This window comes from Crocuta crocuta, unplaced genomic scaffold, assembly GCF_008692635.1.
Source record: "Crocuta crocuta isolate KB4526 unplaced genomic scaffold, BGI_CrCroc_1.0 scaffold130, whole genome shotgun sequence".
Lineage (NCBI taxonomy): Eukaryota > Metazoa > Chordata > Mammalia > Carnivora > Hyaenidae > Crocuta > Crocuta crocuta.
This window is the reverse complement of record NW_027527920.1, coordinates 1,019,775-1,044,823: the sequence shown is the minus strand read 5'-3', so window position 1 is coordinate 1,044,823 and position 25,049 is coordinate 1,019,775. Positions and strand designations below refer to the sequence as shown.

At 57.6% G+C, this 25,049-nt stretch overlaps 2 protein-coding genes across 4 annotated transcripts in view; one reads left to right on the top strand and one right to left on the bottom strand.

Moving 5' to 3' along the window:
• Positions 1-6,838: 6,838 nt before the first annotated feature.
• Positions 6,839-11,872, top strand: ISLR (immunoglobulin superfamily containing leucine rich repeat). 2 transcript variants are annotated; one of them, XM_077745890.1, is made up of 2 exons: positions 6,839-7,332; positions 8,103-11,872. In XM_077745890.1, the coding sequence occupies exon 2, from the start codon at positions 8,111-8,113 to the stop codon at positions 9,395-9,397; it is 1,287 nt and encodes a 428-aa protein (XP_077602016.1). In that variant the 5' UTR covers positions 6,839-7,332; positions 8,103-8,110; the 3' UTR covers positions 9,398-11,872. The 2 variants fall into 2 exon arrangements, with proteins under 2 accessions (XP_077602016.1, XP_077602006.1); XM_077745880.1 differs by lacking the exon at positions 6,839-7,332 and adding an exon at positions 7,635-7,919.
• A 717-nt stretch (positions 11,873-12,589) lies between these two features.
• The window catches only part of STRA6 (signaling receptor and transporter of retinol STRA6), a 20,564-nt gene continuing 8,104 nt past the window's right edge, over positions 12,590-25,049 (bottom strand). For both annotated transcript variants that reach the window (XM_077745860.1, XM_077745868.1), the window contains 11 exons: positions 23,273-23,340; positions 23,017-23,093; positions 22,697-22,758; positions 21,635-21,797; positions 17,905-17,980; positions 16,793-16,926; positions 15,562-15,679; positions 15,378-15,479; positions 14,468-14,631; positions 14,083-14,232; positions 12,590-13,461 (listed from right to left, as the gene is read on the bottom strand). In XM_077745860.1, the coding sequence (XP_077601986.1) occupies positions 13,313-13,461; positions 14,083-14,232; positions 14,468-14,631; positions 15,378-15,479; positions 15,562-15,679; positions 16,793-16,926; positions 17,905-17,980; positions 21,635-21,797; positions 22,697-22,758; positions 23,017-23,093; positions 23,273-23,340 (1,263 nt within the window). In that variant the 3' untranslated portion in view covers positions 12,590-13,312. The remainder of the gene's footprint in view (positions 13,462-14,082; positions 14,233-14,467; positions 14,632-15,377; positions 15,480-15,561; positions 15,680-16,792; positions 16,927-17,904; positions 17,981-21,634; positions 21,798-22,696; positions 22,759-23,016; positions 23,094-23,272; positions 23,341-25,049) is intronic.

The window sequence follows — 25,049 nt, the reverse complement described above, 5'->3', positions numbered from 1 at the left end:
GAAAATGGGGGGGGGGGCTGGGGAGGGAGAGAGGGGGAATTTGATTTCTTCTGTTAACGTTTGCTTTCTTTACTTTGTTTTGGAAATGATTCAAGTTTCCAGTCCCTCCCTCATGTCTTCCTGACCCCAACTCTCACCTCCCTTCTAGGAATTTCTGTAACCCTCACTGGCTATGCCAGTGTGTCTGGCCCCAGATGGCTCTCCCAGAGGCCTCGGCAGCCAATGTCACCTCCCCAGGCAGACTGGGTGCCTGTCTCCTCTTCTTGTCTCCCCAGATGGATGGCCTTGAGCTGAGGTCTGCACAGCGTGCTGGCTGCCTTCCCCGTGGTCAGCAAGTGGGGGGGGGGGGGTGCCCAGACAGGTCCTTCCTGGTGGGTGGCATGTGGTGCTTGGAAACTGTGCCACAGCCTGGCTTGTGGATGAGAAGCAGTGACCAAATGACTCCGCCACCAGTGAAATGCTCCACCCCGCTCCTGGCTGTCCCCCGCCTCCACCATCCCTGTTCTCTCCATGTGTCAGTCTCTGCCTGCTCCTCTCTCTCCCCGCCCCGTCTCCCTGCTTCTCCCTTCGTCTCTCTGCATCACTCTCTACCCCCTGCCCACTGCCTCATTTCCACGCCGCGGGCCACAGGAGCTATTATCACCTTCCCCTTCACACCTCAGACCCTGCTTCACCCATGGGTTAAACTACCCCCGCCCCCACCCACTACACCTGCACCCACATCTAGCCCTGGTCTTTCCAGCTAACAAATGGCCCTTCGCCCATGCCCCACCGCTAACACAGGGACTGGAATCCTGACCCTGTAACTCTGGTCCCAGTCCAGATAGGACCTTAATTCAAACATCCTCGTTCATAACACTCCCGATCGTACCCCTCGCCTTTGGGAGGGGCTGGGATGGGAAGCTGGAATCGGCTACGTGCCCTGGATTGTGGCCAAGGTCTGGATTCCTGGAAATTGTGGGATAGGCCTGGGGAAAGAACAAAAATAATTCCCATGAAATATGCCTTAAATATGCTAAAAATGGCCCTGCAGACTAAGGGGAAGTTCAGGAGAGGGCAGCGGGGATGCTGCCAGGAGAGAAATAGAAATACTGGCTGGTGAGGGGCCACTGAGGGGGAGGGCGTAGCCATGTAGGAGCGGGGGGGTGTGGGCTGGCAAGTCCCTGGGCAGGGCGAGGAGGGCTGGGGGCAGAGGGTTCCCGATGGAAACCCAGAGGCCACTTTTTCATCATCCACTCATTCAATGTGCTCCGAGCCAAGTGGCCAGATTGGGAATACGGATGGAACGAGGTGGATGAGACGTACACTCACAGAGATGTCACGGGTAGGTCTTAGGAAGAGGGATAACTGAGCTGTGCGTGGGCACAGAGAGGGACAAAGCCTTTTTATGTAAGCTGGGCTGGGAAGGCCCTTCCAGAAAGCAGGCATTTGAACAAAGTCTCCAAAGACGAGAGGGAGCCAGCCTCACACATACAAGGGGACAGAGTCCGGTTTGAGAAAAGAGCCCAACAAGGGTGGCCCCGAGGTGGGAGCAGCTAAAGTGTGGGCAGCACACACTGAGCCCTGCGGAGATGAGGCTGGAGGTGGGGCCAGAGGCACATCCTGGTTTCCAAGGTGGGAGGAGTTGAGATCTTCCTGTCTGAGTGATCAGAAGGGTGTGTGGAGAGGAAGGTGGAGAGTGGGGAAAAGACAGGGGAGTGAGACACCCGCCGTAGATGGGCCCGGGTGGGGTGGGGGGGCCAGGTCACCTCTGCTGGGCTGGGCCTCTGGGTTGCAGCTGATCTGGAGGGAGAAGATGAAGCCTGCCCTGCTGCCCCACACACAGCCTCATGCGATGAGCTGAGGAACACACCGCTCTGTGGACCCCCACGTGTGCTGCACCCACAATCATATAGGCAAACCCAGCAAGGCTCACGTGTGCACGAGTAGAACTGACTGAGCGTGAGCACACGGGTACACGCAGACTCCTCATGTAGGGGTAAATGCAGACGTTCCTTAGAACATCAGGGCTGAAGGACATTAAGCCTCCTCCTCCAACTCCCACACAAGACAGAGAAACTGAGGCCCAAGAAAGGGAGGAACTTTCTCAAATCCAGTAATCTGATGGTGTGGGCAGATCTCAGCCCCCTCCGTAGGCGCCCCGCTGGCACCCGCACAGTGTTCCTTTCATAGCCCCATCTTCTCAAGGGCCCAGGCTGGCTGGCTGCTCCCTCCCAGGAAACCCCCAGGAAACTCCAACCAGCCCCCTCCCCCGGCCCCGTGAGCTGCTGAGCTTCCTCCCAATGATCCCAATGAGCAGTGGAGGGAAGGAAGTGGGATGAAGACCACCTGCCCAAGTCGGTCCGCTGGCTACAGCCCCGGCAGCACGCTGGCCACATCTGAGTGCCCAGTGTCTCCTCCCTCTCGGAGCCCGCTTCAGGGCCCATCGGACCCTCTTTCTCCGTCGCTCTTTCTGTGTCTTGTATACTTTCTCTGCCTCGGATCTTGCCCGGGCTGTTGGTGAGCCCCTGCTTTCTCTCCCTCCGGTGTCTGTCTCAGTTTCTCCCTAGTCCTCTCTACCGTGCTCTGTCCATTTCACTCTATTTTCTCTCTCTCTTTCTCTTTCTCTTTCTCTGGGATCTTTCTTGGCCTTCCAGGAAAAGCTGACGTGGCTGTGCCAGCAGCGCCCTGGTCAGCGGGAGTGAGGCCCCTTTGGGGTGTAGGAGTCGCCGCTGAGCAGCCGCAGCTGGAGGGGTGGCAGCCTCCTGGGAGGGGTGGTGGAGGAAAGGGAGGAGAAAGGTTTCGCCTCTGCCAAGGGCAGGGGGTGCAGAACAGGGAGCAGGAAGGAAAATCTCTGCGGGAAGAAGTGGGCACGTCCCCTGCCCCGGTGACCAATCATGCGTGGGACTGTCAGGATTTTAGTGCCCAAAGTCTGTCATCCTGGAACACCCCTCGGTCCTAGGCAAACTGGCACAGTTGGTCATTCTATGGTGAACTACTGAGGCCCATAGGAGCCAAGGCTGGGGCAGGCAGGAAGGGTTCCCAAACCTGGTCCCTTTTCTCCCCCTCCCCACTCCCCAGTTCTCTCTTCCACTGTGGTGGGGCTGCTGGAGACCAAGGGATGGTGGAGGAGTGTGAGGGCCTGACCCTCCAGTCCTGGGGACTGAGCCCAGCTCAGAGGAGGCCAGGACAGGGCAGATGGTGGCCCAGGCAGCCCACAGGGAGCTCCTGGGCTAGGGGGAGGTAGGAGAGCCAGCCTCAGCCTTGTCTCCTGCCTGATCCCATCATCTCTTGTGGGATGGGCTTTGGGGAGGAACTTTCAGCCTATGATAGCTACGAGGGATTAGAGGGGCTGCCTAGGAAGTAATAAGCCCCCCTCCTTGGAGGTATGTGAATAGCTGGTGGCTGCGTACAACAATCCCTTGGGTCCACAGAGGTGGTCTTGTGCGACCCACTGTCAAGTACCTTGGAGGAGCAGATGAGTTTTGGTTGGGGCCCTCTTGGCCACAGTAGCTTCTCTTAGAGTACTTCCTGGTGGAGGTGGGGCATGGCTGCACCCCCAGGCAGTGGTGGGATCTGGACAGTGGGCAAGAGCTGTCAGTGACCAATGTGTGTAGAATCAGTTCTGCCTGGGTAGGCAAGTCCCTCTGATTTTTTCTGCCCTCAGGCCCCCATGGCTGCTCCACAGGGAGGTTCCGAGGGCTGACTAGCATTCAGCCGTCATCAAGGCCTTCGATGATGGGGAATGGGGGTGCAAGGGCTCTCCTCCTTCAGGAAGGCTGGTAACGTGCTCGACCACCTGACACGGTGCGGCTCTCCCACATGTTCCTCAAAATGTCCTATCCTAAGGCACCGGGTAACCTTGGGCACATCTCTGTCCCAGTCTGGACCCTGAGTGCCCATCTGTAAAATGAGGTGGTAGAGAAGGTGGCCTCTGTGGCACTTTTATTTCTGGCATTCGATGACCACCCCCCCCCCACTCCCCCGTTTGCCCATTCATCGAGTCAAGGAGTATTTATCGAACATCTTTTCTGTGCCAGGGATTAACAGCAGCTGGGAAGACGAGACGTCTGCCTTCAATGCGCTTCCTCTCTCATGGAGGGCTCCCACATTAAACACATAGGAATACGTTTCTGCCGAGTGAATCATCCGAGGCCAAACAAGCAAGTCAACAGGGAGACAGGCCGTGCAGACAGAAGGAAGCCTAAACGGAAAAGAGAGGCAGCTACCATTGTCTTCACAGAAATAAACTCCAGTATCCGCAAAACAGGAACTGGGTACAGCATATTTTAAAGACAACACTCAGCAAATAAAAAGGAATCTTGGAAATTTGAAGCTTAGAAACCAAACACTCTGTCAGAAGGGTGGAATGGTAACCTAGAGGAGGCCTCCTAGAAACAGAACAGGAAGACACAGAGGGGAGACAAAGGAGGGGATAGATGGGGAAGTTAGGGGTCCCTCTGGGAAGCACAACATCTGGTTAATTGGGGTTCCAGAAGGAGAGAACAGAGAAAATGGAGTCAGGAAATCATAAAGTAGTCAATCAGAAACGTTTCCAGGGCTGAAGCACATGAGAGCTGAGTAATGGACCCCTGAGCAACAGAGGTGGGCCATCTCTGTGTGATGGTAGCAAAGCCAGGGACCAAATAAGCCAAATTGGAGGTGGCTCAGTCAGTTAAGCGCCGGACTCTTGATTTTGGCTCATGTCATGATTTCACGGTTCATGGGTTTGAGACCTGCGTCGGGCTGTATGTTGATAGTGCAAAGCCTGCTTGGGATCTCTCTCTCTCTCTCTCTCTCTCTCTGTCCCTCCCCCACTTGCTCTTGCACCCTCTCAAAAATAAATAAATAAACTTAAAAAAATGAAGTGGAGCAGGTCAGAAGGCTCAGGGAGAGACTTCTCCAAGATAAAATTGATAGAGTACATTATGTGTTTATTTCGGTTGAAAGAAGATATACCCAACTGGCCGAGAGTGGGGAATTGAATTAGTGAGAAGCATTAAAAATAAACCACAACAAGCCCCCCTTCCCTGCACCCAGATTAAGACAACTCCAGGGAAAACAAGGGTCGTGGTGAAAGATGACTGTAAGAACTCGAAAGAAAAACCAGGGAGGTCTGTGAGGACAATTAACAGGAGAGCCTGTTTTAGCTTTGGTGGTGTCCGAAGGGCTGCTCTGATGAGAGGGTGTTTAGTGGAAGCCTGAAATGCCAGGTCCCAGCCACAGCAGGAGGGTCTCAGGGCTGGGGAGGTAGGATCTTACCAGTCGGGCCCATGTGCTTTGGAAGGGGGAGCCCCGGTGGAGAGTGTGAGCTCCTGAGAGCGCCTCGGAGGCAGCGCTCTGGCGTGCGGTGTAGGCGTGTACAGCAGCACAGTGATGCCCCCTCCACCAGGAAACCCTCTGTGACTGACCCCGAGGTCGCTGATTCTCCCCTTTGGCTTACTGAACTCTGGATGTGTGTGCTTCCAGCCTCTCGTGGACCCACGGAGTCCAGGGCTTTCCCCAAATTCCCCAGCACAGTAAGTAACGACGATGCCAGACAAGGCTCCACCCACCGTGGGTCCGAACTCGGCCTGAGAGAATATTCTCGGTATCAGACTGAGGGCTTTCGCAGGCGGCACGTGGTGCCTGCAGCCTCGCTCGGTGACAGGGGAATGGCAACACGGTGAGCTGGGATGGAGGGCTCCCCGGGGAGCCTTCCAGCCAAAGACCATACCTGTTTGTCCTTGGCCCTGCCAGGAGGGTAAGATGAGTCCTGAGCAGAACGCGGCCAGGACAGAAGGAAAAGGAAGTTGGGGGCAGGGGCTGAGCGGATAGGAGTAGGCTTGTGCTGTGAAGGGCAAAATTATCCAGCCTACAAAGTGTTTTCGAGGGGCTCTCTCATCTTTTGAGGTTCTCTCTTCTGGCTGTCTTGTTTGGGGCCTCTTTCCCCTCCTATTCTGACTCCTCTGGGCCCTCCTGCTTGGGAGGGGGGCAGGTCAGGTATACCCTCACCCTGGAGGCATCGTCCCTTCCACACAGTTGGTGCTGGGAGAGTGGAGCCCAGAGAGCAGGGCAGCCTCCACAGACGCGCAGCAGCGCTGGTGGGAGTTCAAGCAGTGTGGAAGGACACAGAGACTATTCTGGAAGGAACGTGACCTTCAGCCTCACCTCCGCCTGCCGGGTGGGCAGTCCTGGGTAACGGAACGATCTGTGTGACCCTGGGTACCTCAAAATCCCAGTCAGGGAAACCCAATGGGTTCGTGTCCAAAGCTCTCTGCTGTGGGGTTTGGAGCCGCGTCGTACCCCTCCTGGCGAAGTGGGGAGCCATGTCTGGCGCCTCGGCGCCTCGGGACCTCCCTGGACAGCGTGTGTTTAGAACAGCCTTGCCTCAGAGCCAGCAGGCAGGCCGGGCACAGATGAGGAAGATGTGTTTTCTTACAAAAACGGGACTAACATTTTGGCTTCTTGCTGGGTGTTGGCGCCTGGCGAGTTTTTCATGCACTTTGGCGTTCTCGGCTTTTCCTTGAAATGCACCATCACTCACACAGGCACACGGACACAAAGGCACACACTTCTACACACACACACACAGCCCCTCCCAAATACACGCACAAACTCACATACACCAGACAAACACAGAGACGACACACAAAAAGACACGGTCTCACACCTACACAAACACACACTCAAACATTCCCAAACACACACATTCACACACACATGGTCTCACACCCACATCTGCACAAACACACGCAAACTCATCCACACATAGAAATGTCACATGCATGTGCATACACAATCACTCATACGGCCCCCAGCGTGGAGAAAGCCCCCCACCACTTTCCTCTTGTTTGAAGTGAGGTTAGAAGTTTCCCACCTTCCATGAGATTCAATTCTCACTCTTCAATCCATAAAAATCCTTCTAGCCCCATCTTTTATTGGGTCCTGTCCAGCTAGTGCTGTGTCTTTAAGGAAGCTGAAGCTGCTAAAAGTGAGTGAGAGAGAGGGAAAAAAAGAAAAAAATTTGGCATCTTTTCCCCCTCGAGTTTCTGGTGTCACTTATGAAACACGGGTCCTTGTTGCTGCAGAGAAGCAGTTGTTTTGCTAGAAGGAGGGAGTGTCCGGGCTGTCTGGGCTCCCTTCCTGCAGCCTGCTCTCAACGAGGCCCCAGGCACCCTGCCTGGGAAAGGGCGGGCACGGGCGAGCAGTTCGAAGGTGGGGCAGGAGCCAGGGTGCCCTTTCCTCCAGCCTCCCTGTCCTCCCCTGCGCGCCCGTGACCCTGCAGCCCGCCCTGGGCTAACTCTGTCCTTTGTCACTCTTTCGTTCCATCTTAGAAGAGGATCCGCTTGGCTAAGGAAGAGTGGTTTGAAGGTAAGCCAGCGGGAAAGGGGGAGGCCCACCGGGCACAGAGGCTCGACTGCTTGGCACTTTCCCGTTAGTTCGGGGTGCTGGGGACAATCCCTTGTTTGCATCCGTTCAGGGGGCATCTGCCCCTCTAGCAACCGCATCCCCAGAAATCCCAGCAGCATTGGGTTGAACCACTGGCCTCACCCAAGCCAGCTGAGAGGTCCTGGCGGGGGTTATTTAGGCAGCTGCCTGGCGTAGTCTGAACGGAACAGGCCATGGGTGTGATTCTGTAGAAAGGGTTTGGTGTCTGCTGCGGTCANGCAGGGGGGGGCGGTCGGGGTGGGTGGGGGCGGTGTGCACTGCACAAGGGGCCTTGTCTGGGCCAGGGCAAAGCATACCTATGGGGGGCTCTGGTGGGAGGGGCCATGGCCAGGATGTGGGAGGGCAGGAGGGAGGTTCTGTGGAGTGCAGGGGGAGGGGGCGGCTGAGAAGGGATTTCAAGTCATAAACTCAGCTCGGAGCTGGCCGAGGCAGGGAGAGCTCTCTGTTTGGAGGAGGAGCTGGGGTCCTCTTCCATCCTGTCTTCGCCCCTTCTGGCTGCATGACCTCGGGCAAGTCCTGGCCCTTATTGGGGCCTCAGTGTCCCCTTCTGTAGAATGGGCAGGGGGGCTAGGCGGTGTTGGGTCTTAGCTGGATTCTGTGGGGCGGGGCCTCCTGAACGGGAAGAGCTCTGTCTGGCTGGGGTCCTGAGAGGGGTCCTTGGGGTCACCCTGGTGGCATGTCCTTCTCTGCAGGAGGTAGGATGCAGGAGCTGCGTCTGCTGTGCTGGGCGGTCCTCCTGGGCCTAGCACAGGCCTGTCCTGAGCCCTGTGACTGCGGCGAGAAGTACGGCTTCCAGATCGCCGACTGTGCCTACCGCGACCTGGAGGCGGTGCCTCCCGGCTTCCCCGCCAACGTGACCACGCTGAGCCTGTCAGCCAACCGGCTGCCCAGCCTGCCGGAGGGCGCCTTCCGAGAAGTGCCCCTGCTGCAGTCGCTATGGCTGGCCCACAACGAAATCCGTGTGGTGGCTGCCGGGGCCCTTGCCCCCCTGGGCCACCTCAAGAGCCTGGACCTCAGCCACAACCTCATCTCTGACTTCGCCTGGGGCGACTTGCACAACCTCAGTGCCCTACAGTTGCTCAAGATGGACAGCAACGAGCTGACCTTCGTGCCCCGGGACGCCTTCCGCAGCCTGCGGGCACTGCGCTCGCTGCAGCTCAATCACAACCGCCTGCACACGCTGGCCGAAGGCACCTTCGCGCCGCTCATGGCTCTGTCCCACCTGCAGATCAACGACAACCCCTTTGACTGCACCTGCGGCATCGTGTGGTTCAAGACGTGGGCCCTGACCACGGCCGTGTCCATCCCGGAGCAAGACAACATCACATGCACTTCGCCCCACGTGCTCAAGGGCACGCCTCTGAGCCGCCTGCTGCCGCTGCCTTGCACGGCGCCCTCGGTGCAGCTCACCTACCAGCCCAGCCAGGATGGCGCCGAGCTGCGGCCAGGCTTCGTGCTGGCCCTCCACTGCGACGTGGAAGGCCAGCCGGCCCCCCAGCTCCACTGGCACATCCAGACACCTGGTGGCACCGTGGAGATCACTAGCCCCAACGTGGGCGCTGACGGGCGTGCCCTGTCCGGGGTCCCGGTGGCCAGCGGCAATCCTCGCTTCCAGGCCTTTGCCAATGGGAGCCTGCTCATCCCCGACTTCGGCAAGCTGGAGGAGGGCACCTACAGCTGCCTGGCCACCAATGAGCTAGGCAGTGCGGAGAGCTCAGTGAACGTGGCCCTGGCCACGCCGGGCGAGGGCGGTGAGGATGCACTGGGGCGCAAGTTCCACGGCAAAGCGGCGGAGGGTAAGGGCTGCTACACGGTTGACAACGAGGTGCAGCCCTCGGGTCCGGAGGACAACGTTGTCATCATCTACCTCAGCCGTGCGGGGGGGCCTGAGGCTGCAGCGGCGGGAGAAGGGGGCCCCGGAAAGCAGCCCCCCGGCCTGCTCCTACTAGGCCAGAGCCTCCTCCTTCTCTTTCTCACTTCTTTCTAGACTTCCCCTATCCCCTCCCTGCGCTGGGCTGGAGCAACTCCAGCCCACCCCGCCACCCCGGTTCCTTCCCTGACTCAGTGGATGTCCCTTGTCATAAGCAACACAAGGGTCCGACCCCCAAGGCCTGTGTGGGGGACTTCACATCTTCCTACCTCCCTTCTCACCTCTTCGGGAACACTCACCACCCCCAACTTCTAAACTTGCTCAAAGCTAGAGACTAGAGCAGAATTTGATCCCATACTCACCTTGTATGGTGCTAATTGCTGCTAACCACATTGCCCACGCTACCTGGTCAGGGCGGCACACTAACAGGGCGATGCCTAACCGGCCAGGGGAAGCCCCACTGATGGAATTCCAGGCACTGGGGCTGACGAGCTGGCAGAGGCTGGGGGCACAGGGTTAGGGGCTTGGCAGGGAAGAAACCTAAAGCAGACAGGGAGGAGGGTCTCAGGTGGTGGTGGGCATAGCTTTGGGCTCCTGGTAACCTACTTGAGCTCCTGCTGCCTCTCAGCATTCCCTGATGATCTGGGGGGCTCAGGAGTCAGTGCCCTGAACTCAGACAGGATTAGAGGATCCAGGAGGGCCTTCATCTCCTCCCATCCTGTGCCCCTCCACCCTGGTCACCTGCCCTGCCTTTCTCTCCAAGTACGCGTCTATAGCCTGCCCCTCCAAAGAGGCTAGCCGTCCCCAGGGGCGGCCGAGAAATAAACAGCATTTCCAATGCTCCCTTGTGTCTGCCTGGCATTTTGTCTGAATCTAGCCCCCCCCCCCCGCCACCCCCATCCTGGCTGGGGGCAGGATAGGGAGTTGGAGGGTCAGGACCACCAGCCTGCTTGTCCACACATGAGGCCCACACACACTGTGTAGCAGGCAGCACTAGGGGTGCACCAGTGGGCTCGGGGCTGGGCCTCAAGCTGAGCTGAAATACAGATGGCCCCCCTGCCTCAAACTAGTCCACAGGACAAATGGAGGTGTGAGCCTGATGACCGTCACGGAGGCTTCCCTTGGTCCTCATGGCCCTGAGCCATGCTTCATGCCAGCGGTGCCCTGAGGAGGCACTGTGGAGGGGAGCAGGGAACGGAAGCACCTGGACTGTGGCCCCTCCCCCAGTCCCTGCTCCTGGAAGAGATGTTAAGGAACAGAGAGGAAATGGAGACAGACAAGGCAAGACAGGGAGGAAAGAGAAAGGAGGAGACGGGGCCACAGGGCAAGGGAGATAAGGGGGAGTGGGAGAAAGACCCAGAGAGTGAGAACAAGAGAGCATCTTTGAGGGGGAAGCCCAAGGAGACGAACTACACTTTCCAGGAAGAGGAAATGGTATTCCTGGAGGAAAGTCGGCCCTGGAAGTCTTCCCCTCCAGGCAGGTGGATCAGGTGGATCAGGTGGATCGGTGACTGACTTGGGGGGTGGGGAAGGCCTGGGGGCAACCTGCAGGGCTCTTAGAATGGGGAGCATATGGATGGAGTCAGAACCTGGAGACTAAGCCCCACGCCTGTGCTGAGTCAGAGATATGTCCCCAGCCCCAGCCCCTTCCAGCCAGAAGAGTGCTACACATAGGGACAAGACCCTGTGGGAGAGGCTCTGCGGCCTCCTAAGTTCTGTCCTCGGGACTGTTGAGCCCAGCAAAGTAGAGGCAGGGAGGCCAAAGAGTCTGGCCAGCTTCCCTTCCCCCTCCTCCGGGTCCATATGCAGCACTTCCTGCCCCCACTCAGCGGCTTGGAGCTCCTGCTAAGCCGATGTCACCAGCAGCACATGTCCAGGACGTCTGCACATCTGGTGGAAAGCAGCAGGACAGAGCCAAGTCCCCCGTGCTGTGCTACCTTGGGTAAGTCACTGCCCATCTCTAGGCTTTAGTTTCCTCAGAAAACAAAGGATGAAGAGGAACATGGACTCAGATTATCTAAAGCTTGATATCCTAACTCATCTTGGATCCCTGATGTCTCTGGCTCCACTCACAGCTGAGCAAGCTTGGCTTTTGGAAACGGGACCTGGGCCCAAGACCTGAGCCAGAGACAGCCGGGGAACAGCTGTGCTCTGAATGAACCAGTTACTCTCCTGCGTTAAAGTCATCTGTGGCTCCCCGTACCCTGAGAGTGAAGCCCAAGTTCCCCAGCCAGCCAGTCATCGCCCCTCTGCCTGATTCTCTGATGTCACCCACCCTCCACGTGACTCTCTGGGACCTGCTAAGTAATGGTTCCCTTGACAGTCTGTGATGCATAATCTTCTGCACCTTCACTTATGTTGTTCCTTTGGTCTGGACACTTTCCCTCTTCTTCACTTGGCTAAGTTGGCTCAAGAAAGCCTTCCTGGGCGCCCTACTCCCTGACCCCCGCTATGGATGAGGTCCCTTTCTCTGGCTCACCTAGCCTTGGGTGTCCAGTGTCCCAGCCCAATCACACTCTATTGTGACTGTTTCCTTGTTAAGGGAAGAGACCCAATCTGCCATCTCATCCCTGTGATGCTGTCAGTCACCGACACCGGGCCGGGAAGACATTTTTCAACAGGCTGCAGTGGGATCAGAGCCTGACCTCTCCCCCCTACCCCCCGCCACCTCCCCCGTCTTGGACAGACTCAAAGGTAGGTTCGAGCTCCCTGGCCCCACCCCTAGCTTCAAGTGTATTTGAGGCTGTAGTTGAGTGCAGAAAGGTGGGCAAGGAGAGAGGTTGTGCAGACATCTCTCAAGGCCCCACTGACCCAGATCTTTGGAGTGGCCACATTTCCCCCACCATCACCAAGCCCACAGTGGACCCCACACCCTCAGACATACATCCCCCACCCCCACCGGTCCCCAGCAAGGGAAGGGACCCCTCCCAGCGGCCCTTCCCTGTTGTACACAGGATCTACTCCTTTTAGGAGAGCTCCACACTGGGCCCCATGCCCCCTCTTCCACATCTTTAGTCATATTGCTTCCATCTTCCTGTAATCTCTCCTCCCCAAGTGCTACCCATTCTCAAGGACCCAGGAGAAATCCTACCTCCAGAGCTGATGTCCACATAGCTCAGAGGTGGTATCACAGGGCCTCCAGTCCCTCTACCACCCAAAAGGATACAGCCGTAGGTTCTCCTCTGCCCCGCACGAAGCGCCCAGCCCCATGTGTGACCAGGATACCCCAACCCTGCCCGAGCCCCATAAATGCAGTGTTGATTTACTGGCAGTATGAGCAGCCTCCCCATGTACCCTCCTCCTACGGAGGACTGTTTCTCAGGGACAAGTTTATTACAGGGAGCACACTAACCTCTTTCATAACATCTAAAGGCAAACCAACTGCAAAAATATCAGCCTCTCAAGTGTGGCCAGCTTGGTGTGGGGCCTGGTTTGAGCCATGACTTTGCTGCCCGGGAGGAGCCCGTGGCTTCCTCCCGGGCTGCCTCGCAGGAAGGCACGAGGCCCCAGAAGGGAGGGGGGGAAGCCGGAGGAGAGAGGAAGCACTGTGTCTGGTTCCGTGGTGGTGAGATCCAAGGCTGAGGTGGGGCTGAGCTGGAACGTGGGGCTCTTCTGGCCAGAATCTGGCCAAGCCCAGGCAGGAGAAGGCTGCAGTGAGGCTGAGGCTGGTGGAAGGGCCTGGATGTGGCCTCCCGGTTCCACTGGCTCCCAGACCAAGGACCTAAACCACCAGTTACTTCCTCTGGAGCCTTCGCCGGCTTCCCAAGTTCCCAAGACCGAGGGTGCAGACCAGAGCCCTCCCGAGGCTCCTGGCCTGGACAGACCTGCACCCAGCCACAGCGCCCCCTGGCTTCTGGTGCCGGTCACCCATCCGGGGAACTTGCTGGCAGAGCTGCTGCTATGGGGAGAGGCTGCCCTGGCCAGGGTGACACTGAGGATGCAGGGGAGGCAGTGGGCTGGGAGGAGGGGAAGGACCCCAGCACAAACAAGGACACAGCATCTTCCCCACCCTCAGCACTGGGCTCCGTTGACCTAGGCACCGGACAGGGCCGTCTTCCGGAAGGCCTGCAGGGCCGGGTTGTGTAGCAGCGTGTAGGCCAGACCCCAGCGGGCCCTGCCTTGGCAGGCCCTGGGCCCTGCTCCTCTAGCCACGGGGTCCTTGGTCCGCAGGAGCTGCATCCCTGAGAGGGAGAGAGTTTCTGTGAATCACTCAGCAACCCCCCAGCCAACCGCTGTCGCAGGACCAAACTGAGCAGTCTGAAAGTCACCTGTGTATTGTTGGGATTGCTGGTGACCCCGGGGCTCCAGGGGCCCAGCTCATAGAGTGGGAGAGGGTTGGGAGAAGTGTGGGCTGTGCTGTTTGTAAAGGCTCAGGGTGTTATCCCTCAGAGGGCAGACAGAAGAGGGAGGGGACAGTTCTTTGGGGGGGGACTGGAGGAAGGGCTGGGACAGGCAGCTGGGTGCCTGCCTCCCTCCCGTGTACTTCTGAGGCGGTGAGAAAGGAGAAGACCTCCCATTCTCTGTGTGAGAAGGGTGTGTGTGTGCACGCTTATGGGATGAGCAGAGGGAGACGGGATGCAGGGGTATCATGGAAACATATTACCCTGAGAGGGAGCAGGAAAATTTTCACTTCCTTCCTCCCGCAGGCAGCAGACGGAGAGAGGAAGTGAGTGTTTTCCTGCGGTTCCCTCCATCTTTATGCTGCTCATGCAGCCCATGTGTTGCAGGGGGTGGGCGCCATGCCTTGTCCCTCAGAGAAGAAGGTGGGTTCAATTCCCGCCATCCCCAGGGGGAAGGCGCACCTTCTTCTTCCTCCCCTTGTCTGAGGCCGTCCCGGGGTGCCCGGAGGGGCTGGGGCCGCTGTGTTCGCAGAAGCAGGTCACAGAACGCTGTTGTGGCTGGATGTGACTGGCTGGCCTCGATCTTCAGGAAGCTGCAGTATGTGTAGTACCCTGGGAGGGGGGTTGGGGTGGAGGATGGCAGCGCTGAGGGAGGGGGGCCCCAGCCAGCCCGTAACACACACACCGGGAGCCTCCTGCACAGCCTGCCCCCTGAGCATGTGGCACTGCCCGTGGCCTCCCGCCCACACCCGCCACTGTCCCTCATGGACTAGGTCAGGGCAGAGCCCCCTTGCCACTCGCACAGCCCGAGCAACCCCTGCTCCTGGCCCCTGCCTAGCAACCATACCAGGGTCAAGAGCAGCGGCTCGAGGTGGCAGCAGGCTGAAGTCCATCTGGCCGAGGTGGACAGCGTTGTAGAGGGCAGAGAAGAGCACTCGCCAGGCGGCCACCACGGCACCCACCAGCACGTTGATGAGGAAGAGGAGGAACGTGGCTGCGTAGAGCACTCGCCTGGGGTTGGGAGAGAGAAAAGACTGAGGCCGGCCTCCCCCCACAGAGCCCCTTCCTTGGGGTCAGGGTCAGACCTAGGTAAGCACAGCTGCCGGGCATTTATTGACTACCTACTGTGTATCGAGTGCACCTTCTAAGCACCCTGCCCTCTGCTGGGCTTTCTCTCTTGCCCCCCACCACTGTGGGAGACAGGTGTGGGGGGGGTCCTTCCTTCCATAGAAGGGAAACTGAGGCCCAGAGAGATTGGATGGCTTAGCTAAGGCTGTCTAGCTAGTCAGTGGCAGTGCTGGGGCTTATGTCCTGGATCTTTCTGTGACCCAGGTGTCCCATCTCCCTCCTCTGGGTCCCTTGTCCACTGACTCTGAGTCTCTCCTGGGGCTGGAGTCCTCCCACAGCCTTTCCATCTAACATGGAAATAATGTTTCTGTTAACCTCCTTCCTGCAAAAGGGAGACACATGGTTTGGGGGAACACAGAGGGTCCAGGGGAGAGCAGAGTTGATCCCCAAAGCTGGAAAGGCTCATTGAATATTTCTGGCACTGCAGAAGGTGAACAGAGAGGTATTCTGGAGTCGGCAGGGCCACCGTTCCCTTTCTCTCTGGGTAAGGCAAGCTCTCCTAGCCTCCACTGGGCTTCCCGAGAGAGAAAAGGGAGAGATGACAGTAAAGGAAGAAGGACACAATGGGAAAGACAACCGAAGAAGAGGCTGAAGTCCTGAGGAGACCACAAGCCCAGGAGCTGTCTCACCGGTTGGTAAGCTCTGGGCGCCCATGGTGAGTCTCTAGGAAGACCCAGTGGGCTGCCACGTTCTGCAGGACCACAGCCAGGACCAAGGTCAGCCAGAAGGGCCTGCAGGTGGGGTGGGGAGGACGGCACTGTTAGTGGCCCTCTGGGAGGTGGTCCTGGAGCCCTCTCCCCCTGCCTCTCTTACCATGAGGACTCCAAGGATCGGAGGAGCAGGAGGTTCCTGCCATGGAGCATGGGCATGAGCACCAGGAAGGCAAGGGCCGTGATTCCCAGGAAGAAGATGATCTGCTGCACCAGGAGCCCTGCAGGACAGGGAGGTGCAAGGGGCAGACATCAGGCTCTGTGGCACCCAGCCTGAGCTGCCACTCCCAGGACCCCAAGGGTTAGGAATGGGGCAAACTTGGTTTCAGATCCCTGCTCTGCCACTGCCTAGCTGTGCCAACCAGAGCACGTTACTTTACCTCTCTGAACCTCGGGCTCTTCCTCGGTCAGACAAGGTAGTTGCCCCTACCTCAGAGAATCCAATGATATAATGTCTGTGGGCAGCTCTTTGAAAACCACAAAGTGCTTTGCAAACGTTATTTCCCCCCAATTGTCCCTAAGTCCTTGGGGACAAGATTGTATTTTAAATTAAAGCTTGCATTCCTACTAGCCAGAGCCCTGCACACAGTTGGTGCCAGAACATCATCTAATGAGACAACTGACTAGTTACTTACATGGGGTAATGTGTATAAAAGACCTCGGGAGGTATAAAGTCTACAAATTTTGTGCTAGTAATTTCTCTTCTCCTTTATCACTCTTCTCCTACTCCCCCAGGAAGGTGAGGACCAAAGGAACCAGCAGGGAAGGAAATCAAGCCCTATCTTTTGTAATACTGGCCCAGTCCCCTCAAATTTCAGGGGGTCTTATTCACTGTACTGCCCATGGGGAGAATCAGAAACTTGGAGCTAGGAGGGAGTCCTAGAAATTAACTCTCTCAGGGCAGGACCCCCTTTGCAGCTCCAACAGTAACCACAGAACCTGCTTGCATACCCCCAATGACAGGGATCTCATTATCTTCACAAGGTGGCCCATTGTGGCATAACCTGGGCTTACATAAGAAGGAATGTGCCTCCATGAACTTCCCACTTTCTAGCCCTGGGGTTCGCCCTCTGTGTAAACACCTGGTGGCAGTGAGGGACCATCCTCATATGAAGGGTACCTTTTCCCCAAGGGCTTCTGCACCTGCCCCTCTCGCCCAACCTGAGTGTACCTCCGGAAGGCAGAGAAGGCAAGGTGGGTCCCTCTTGTTGCTCTCACCCCTTGGTACCCAGGAGCATCAAGACCTGCTGAGTGCTCTCTCCTCCCCACCTGGGGCCAGTTTCTGGGGACACCTGAAGGCAGGGGGTGGAGGGTGGGCAAGGTAGGGTGCTCACCAAGGCAGGTAAAAGCAGTCTGGTAGGCACTGAAGCTCATCCAACAGAATATGGTCTGGCGGGAGGGGTGGGGCCTCCGGGGCACGGGGCTCAGGTCCAGGGCAGCCCCTCGGTACAGAGCTTGCAGGTTGGTCCTGGTTGGGGGAAGGGTGGGGAGGAAAGCAGGGATCTCAGGGAACACATGCGCTCCCCAAATTCCTCCTCTGGGCCAGTCCCTGGCAGGATTCCCTGTCTACTTACAACCTGTGGCCACAGGCAGGAAAGCCAAGGGCTGTGGGAGCCAGATAAGACTTGCTGGAGGAGGTGGTATCTGAGCAGAGTCTTAAAGGATGAATCAGAGTACATTGTAGTGCAAAGCAGAGATCAAGGGAGATAAGTTGAGGCAGAAGGCTGAGCCAAGTCAGAAGAGTGAGGAAACGATTGTAGGAATGGAAGGGGACTTGCAGAGCAGCCACCAGGGCAGGAGGCAAGGTTCCAGGCAGGCAGAGGCTTGAGGGCCTTGAATGCCAGCCTAAGTAGGGTCAACCCTGTGGGAAAAGATTCCCGGGTAAAAACCTGGCAAATGCACACTCTGACGTTGCCCCCCTTCCCAACCACACTGCTCCTAACGAGAACCCTCTTTCCCACTCACTGTGTGAGGGCAGGGGAGGTAATCTGGCATTCGATGGCCCATCACAGTCTCTTCAGTGCCCCAACGCCAGCTGGGCCACCTCCACACCCACACTGGCATGGGGCAGGTTCACTGCAGCCGCTTTTCCTGACACTGTCCCTCCTGCCTCCCTCACCTGTTGCCTTTTCCAATCCCAGGCAGGGTGCCGGCTTTCCAGGCTGCCTTCCCCATTGAATCTGCCCACCCAGGTGGTCCCTTCTCAGAGGACAAAGTCCACACCCCTATAGCACGTGGGCCAGACAGGAAGTCCAGGAGGGAGGGTACAGCTAGGCCCCGCCTTCCCCCCCCCCACAGGGCACCACAGGCAGACACAGTGACAGCCTGGGCCTGCAGGGGCTTTCCCCTCTTCCCAGCCGCAGGGGTCTCCCCCCGCACCTCCTGGCTCAGGGCTCCTGCGCCTCTTCCCCACATCTGCCCTGGGGAGTCAGAGCCTGCCACTGACCTGTGCGTCACCAGTGAGCGGATCAGCATGAGGAAGGTGAGTGAGCACGACAGGACCAAGGCCGAAATGTAGCAAACTGAAGGGGTGGAGAGAGAGCAAAGTGGGAGGTGAGGACCTGGGGGGCCTCCCAGGGGCCCCCCAAGCTGCTGCCATGGCTGTGCCTGGGTAGGAGTGACCCCCTGCCCCACACCCACACTCTGCCTTGAGTGGAGACCCCTTGGCACCACACACCCCGTTCTCAGATGCAGTGCAAGTCAACATTCTCCTCCATCCCCTGCGCAGCAACATGGTGGCCAGGACGGGGGAGAGGCCAGCTCTGAGGCTACAGATCTGGTCTTCACATTTGTCATACTGCTTCCATTGCTGAGAAAGACAGTCCATCCAACCTGGCAACTGTCCCCATCTCCTCCGCTTCCTGGCCATGTGGCCTTCAGGGGTAGCTTGGTCTCTCCAGCCTTGGCTTGCTCACGCAAGGCCCACTGCTGGGCTGCCCATCTCCCAGCACGATCCAGAAAACCCCACGTGGGCCCACAGAGGATGTGAGTCCACTTCAGTGGGGTCTGCGGCCATCAGAACGAGGAAGGTAACTGTCACTACCCATCTCCTCCCGGGAGGGAGCCCTCCTCCCCAGCTCCCCGCCTACCCTGGCCACATCCATAGATACACCATTTGCTGTATCTTCATCAGCCTGGAGAAGGCATAGTGTGTTGTGAGCAGCTTAGGTATTCAAGCCTAGCCAGGGATTGAGGCTGCAACCCTCCTGCCCTCCATCCACACTCTGTCTCCGTCTGCACCCTCACGACAACCCCACCAGAGAGGTCCTGGGCTGACCAGGAAGCTGAAGCTCAGGGAGAGGGCCTGACCCGCCACTTGCACTGCTGGGAAGTGATGAGTGGAAAGGCCTGCAATTGTTTCCAAGCAGACCCAGAATCAGCCCAGCGTGCCTGCCCCCGATTGCATCAGTCATTCCAGGAAAGTGTTCCTGGTGCCTAGGTTCCATCCAGAGGTTTGGGAGAGGCTGGCACTAGTTTCCTGTAGTCTCAGGTGCTGGAGGGGTGGGGTCTCTGCACTGACAGCAGAGTACAACCACCTTGGGCTGTTAAAACTCCTCGAGGCCCAGGCTGCACCCTAGGCCAATTAAATCAGAATTTGTTGGTGTGGGACCCAGTCCTTGGCTTCTGAATGCAGTCTGGGTTGAAAGCCACTGCCCTGGGGGCTTCGCAAAGATAGGGCCTTCATGATCCATTTCAATCCGCAATTGACTGAAATCAACTAGGCCACCGATGGGTATTGAGTGCCTGCTACCGTGGTTCTCAAAGTTAGGCTGGCATCGGAATCACCAGGAGACTTGTTCAATCATAGAGGCTGGAGTTCCTGAAGTCTGGCAAGCCGCTTGAGCCTTGGGATTTTACGAAAGGTACCAGGTGGGTGGCTCGGTCCGGCTCAGGTCATGATCTCTCCATTCATGAGTTTGAGCCCTGCGTCGGGCTCTGTGCTGACAGCTCAGAGCCTGGAGCCTGCTTCAGCTTCTGTGTCTCTCTTTCTCTCTGCCCCTTCCCCGTTCACACTCTGTTTCTCTCTCTCTCTCTCTCTCAAAAATAAATAAACACTAAAAAATTTTAAAAATAAAATAAAAAAAGTACCAGGTGATTCTCAGGCACAGCCAGGCCTGAGAACGACTGCTACGGAAGAAATCACTAGGCACATGCAGCTCTGACCTGCTCCACTTCCCCTTCAGAACCCAGCTCGGCACCAACCACAGGGCGTTCTGGACCATTTTCTGCAGGTGAGGAGCGTGCCTGCTGAGCCTGCACAGGTGAGTGAATGGGTTAAGGCGAGGTGAAGGGTTAGCAAGCCCCCTGGCCTCTGGCCTGGCCTTTGATCTTCGTCCATTTACCTCCCACTCCTCTCTCCCTCGGTTGGTTCCAAACCTGGGTCTCCAAATCCTGATGCCCACAAAACACTCCTGTTCTCCGCTCCTTACCCCAGATAGATCTGTCTTCCCCCCTCGGTGGCAAGGCTGCCCTTGTAGCTTCAACAGCTGGTTTGCAGTAGGGAAATTCAAGTCCAGAGAAGTGAAGTGGCTTGCCTGGGGTCACACAGCTTATAAGTGATGGAGCAGGAGTTCTGATTTAGTCCACGGGACTCAGGGGCTGAGCCCTCTGTGAGCGATGCCAGGATTATGGTCCAGGTGCCCAGTGGGCAGCCTGAAAACAGGCTCTTGGAGTTCAGGAGACATTAGCTCCTTAAGCTAAGCACAGACCAAAGGGCCCCTGAACCCAGATCTAATCTCAGTTCCATCACTGGCTTGCTGAGTGGCTTTGGACATAGCTTTGATCCTCTTGGACCTCAGTTTTCCTCATCTGTGGACTAGGAGAGTAAACCCTGCTCTGTTTGGCCCCTGAATCCAAGAAGATCCAAAGTAGAAGCATTTAGGCTTGGAAGTTACAGCATGTGATTATAAACGCCCAGCGTGGTGAGGAGAAGCAAAATCCACCATCTTGAACATGTCACCCCCTGCCTCTGAGCCTCCATTTCCCGTTCTATGGGGTACAGATTGATGGGGCTGATCTAACAGGGCTGCTGTGACCTTGGATGTGGGCTGATGAGGGCCATGTCTGCTCCTGCCTGTGGCCCAGGGTGCAGCCAACTTAGAAAATCTCCCTGGAGATGTCATTTGCAGCCCACCCAGAACTTGTCATCTGTCCAACTAGTAGGGCCACATGTCCAGGGTAGCCTCTCGAATGGGAGCAGAGGCGCTCAGGAAGGCGATGGGAGTGGTGGCCAGAGAAGGGAGCGGTCACTGCACACATCCCTGCCCACCCCCACTCCCTGCCCCTTTCTGTTCTTGGCAGGCCTGGTCCAAGGGGAGACGATGATGTTAACGGTCAGGAACAGCTGCTGAGCAGTCACACCTCCACCTGCCAGGTGGGCCGCCTAAGCTCCGACCATCTCACGTTCCTCCTAAGAAGCCAGGGTGCTCACAGCCTGGGACCCCAAGTCAGCAGAGGGTGCAGGCCCAGGACTCCTGACCACCACGCCTTGGGTCAAGGTGGTGGAGACGGTATTCCTCTCTTAGCTCCACTCTGGCTGGCTGTACAACCCCAAGCAAATCCTTCCCCACGTGTCAAGAGGGGACACTTCTCAGTCTCCTCCACAGGGCTCTTGGGAGGGCCTGGGAGGTGGTGCAGTGGATGACAGGACTAAGGGCTGAAGGAGGCATCAGATCCCAGAAGGGGAGGTGATATGGTTCCCTGGCCCACAGGCTCGTTGTCAAGGGCGGGATGGAGAAAGGAGATGGCCCAGGAGGACGGGGATTGGGGCATTATCCTGCCCAACCCCACCCGCGATTAGCTCGGAATCCAGCCCAGTGTCTCACATCCCTGCCTCACTTCCCCCTCCCCTCCCCTTGGCAAAGCTCAAGGGGCTGATCCCTCGGCCCACACACCCAAGGCCTTGCCCATTTCCACACTAGGAGAGCTGCCCCCTGGAGCTGGGGTGGGAGACCCCATACAAGCTGACACGGGGCTTGAGATGACTTCTTCGGGGCTCGGCAACTTGGAGCTGGATGCCGCAGCCAGCCCGGTTTGGAGGGGAGGAAGTTGAGGCCCAGATAGAGGAAGAGACATCCCCACAAGCACCCCGCACGCCCCTGGCAGGCTGGCACTGAGCTTGGGTGTCCGGCTCAGGTCCCCACAACAGGCCCGCAGGGATTCCAGGGAGGCCTCACCTTCCAGAGCCCACAGCTGATGCTTCACCAGCACCACCACCTCCTGCCTGTCCTCGGAGAGCACGATCCCAAAGCCAGCCAGTAGATAGGAGGCATCCGTGGTGATCCCCGCCCTCACCTTCTGGAGGGTGGGTACCACACCCACCAGCAGCAGCAGGGCCACCTGGAAGAGCCCCAGAATGAAGGTGCCAGGACCTGGCTGTGCTCACCCCAGGCAGCCCTCCCAGGAGAGGTGGATTCTGAGGCAGCAGGGAGACCTCAGGGGAGAAATTGCGGCAGCACACGTCTGCATCCACAGGGCCAGCACCCGCCAGAATTCTTATCTACCCCTACCCGGCTCGTTGCAAACAGATACAACTTTGGCCCAACAGGCCACAGCTGTCCTTCCAACCTGCACAGTTGTGTATCTGCACCTGTCTCTCAGCCATCTAGCTAAGCTTCAGAATATGAAATTTCCAATTTCCCATATTGGTGAAAGCCACGTGTCATACAGATGTGCACAGGCTCGCCTGGGTTCACGTTTTGGCTACTGTGAGATACTAGTGAGAGGAACTTGGCCAAGTCAAATTCACCTCTCTGAGCCTCAATTTCCCCCATCTGTAAAATGGAGAAAAATCCTATCTCCCAGGACTTGGGGTGTTCGGAGGGCAAGGAGGGGAGTATTTCTTAAACACATATTACTTCCTAACTGCCCAAACCTGCCTAAACCTTCCCAAATGCTCAAAGAGGAAAGTAATTCTATTTCCTCTAGTTTACAGCAGAGCTAATGGGGTCAGAGATGTCGAATAATTTGCCCAAGGTCACACAGGAGGCAAAGGATGGAGCAAGGGTTTAAATCCATGTTTGTGTGACTCTGGAACATGTGCTCTGACTCTATATGAGCCCGGTAAGAGCTGACACCCCCTTTCGCCCGGGTCAGCCAGTATTCCCAAGATGTCCAGAAACAGCTGACCAGGACTGTAGGTGGGGCTTTGGGGAGCTGAGCTGGGCTTGTGCTGTCCCAGGCTTGGGGGTTGGGGGTAGGGGTCCAGAGGCAAATGGCACTGCAGGGGCAGGACGTACCTGGTAGATGGCTGTCCCCGTCAAGGTGGCTGAAAGCACCAGATTCACAGGGAGTTGGAATCCTGCAGTCACCAAAGGGAGTGAGGCGGTGAGCCTAGCACCACCCAGGCCTGGTAGCCCCCATCCCTCCCAAAGGGCTCAGGAAAAGGGCCAGGGCGTGCAGGACCCTAGGCCACCAAAGCTGGGCCAGGGGCTTTCCCCTTGTCCCCAGCTGCGGCTGTTCTTCCCGCCACGGGGTTCTGGGGGATGGGAGCCAGACTCCCACTGCAGGGCTTTTGTTTTGTGCAAGGGATGGCTGAGGTCACCTCCCCACTCCATACCTCGCTGTGGAGTGTAGACATAGTTTCTGCAGCAGATCCAGAACCGGGACAGGAAGCCACACTTGGAGGTGTGGGAGCTGCAGAAAGACAAGGGCAGGCGGGTGCCCTCAGGGGAAGTCCCTGCCCAGAGCCTGAGCCCCCAAGTTTGGTTTATTCCTCACTCTGCTCGCCCCCTGTGCTGCCCAGGACCAGCTCCCCAAACTAGCCTGCCAACCAGCTCTGCCCACTGGCCCACAGGGTGTGCCTAAGACCTCACCCACTTTCCAGCTTCTTCCGGCAAAGGAGGGTCCTCAGATATTCCTCAGAGTAACTGCTTTGCAGCCCCTGTGGAGACAGACAAATGGACGAGCAGATGAGACCTGCCTGGAGCCGTCCCTGGGAGCCTGGCTCAGGGAACCACAGGGGTACAGGGAGCTCCATAAAAACTTCTCGCCTGGAGTAGGGCCAGATCCATGCCCCGTGACGTTGCCCTTTCTCCTCCGTGAATATGAGACTATTCCATATCCAATCCTCTCCTGCTTTAGTCACATCTGGTCACTGCTTCCCTCTAGGCCCATAGGCCTCTGCTGGCTGAGACGGGGGCAAAAGCGAACTTATGTCCTATGGGCACATCCCTAACCAGGACACAGGATGGGGCCATGCCAGGTCACACCCCCCAGGCCTCTCCTCCTACTCCAGGGAGATCACAAGGGTCATGGGATCTGTCTAAGCCCCATCCCAGGCCTTAAGCTGCCTGCCAAGTGGCAGAGGCCCACAGTAAGATGGGGTGAGCCCCTGCCCCTGACCATGAGGCTATAAGCCTGTCACCTATTGCCATGGCAACCCTGAGCCCAGGGGAGGTGTGGGTCAGCTTGAAGCTTGACTGGGTCCTTTGAGGCTTAAACCTCTTGCCCCAGGGTCAAAGAGAATTATTTCTTCCAGGACTTGTCAAGAGGAAAGGCATGCACAGAGGGAGAGGTGAGGCAGAGATGATCACCGGAGCAGGAAGGAAAGGGACTAGGCAGGGTAGACATGTGCCCAGTGCACCTGGTCCCCTGGGCGAGCCCTCCCTTCCTCTGAGCCTTCTGTAAAAATGAGGGGACAACGGGCTTCTCCACAGGAGTGTGAATGTCAGGAGGGCAGCAGTAATGATACATGTAAGCAGTAATGGCTACCGTGTAAGAGCCAAACCCAGAGTCAGGTGGGACCATGGAGGATCCCGGGTGGCCGCTAGCGACCCTAGCCCACCCAGCCTCTCCCGCCTCACTCCCCTTCTATCCTCGGGGACCTGGCTCCCTGCCTAGCTTCAGTCCCAGCCCCTCTCCCGAGCTCCAGGCCCATGGGCCAGCTGCCCACCACACCCCCATGACCGCACCCCCCCACACACACATGTGCGCATCCGTGTTCCATCTATCAACAACGGGCACCACCACCCACCTGCTGTCTATCCTACATGTCACTTCAAGCCTTGCCTTCACCTTCCCCAACTCAAGAATAACCAAACCCTTTGGCATCGGAGTCCTCAGCCTCTCCGGAGCCTGTCCCCCTCCCTGGGAGGGCCTCTGTGGGATGCTTTTCTTCCTCCTCCTCCCCCACCAAGAAGAGTACTTGACCTCATCTCCACGCTCACCCGTGGCTCTGGGATGGGGCCCGGCTGCACTTCCCGCATTGCACTGTGAATCTTTGGTGCTGCCTGCACCCCCACCCCTCACCCCAGTGCACTGGGAGCTCCTGGGGGTCAGATGCAAGTCAGTTGCTCTAAGTCTACAGTACACCTAGGGTCTGACATTTGGTAGGTGCTTAGAAAGCTTCCTAATAAGATTGCCTTGTTTTCTAAGAATTCTCTCTTGCTATGATGTACCCACCATCTATCTAAACCATCAGGAATATTTGCCGAGTAGCTTTCATGTGCTGAGAGCTGCCCAGTGCCACAAATTACATGTGAACGAAATAGGCACAACCCATCTCTGCCCCTTCACTCCTCTTGCCTACCCCTGCATGCCTCCTCCTTATTCTCTCCCTCCTCCAGATTCTTCCTGTCCTTCAGGGCCCCT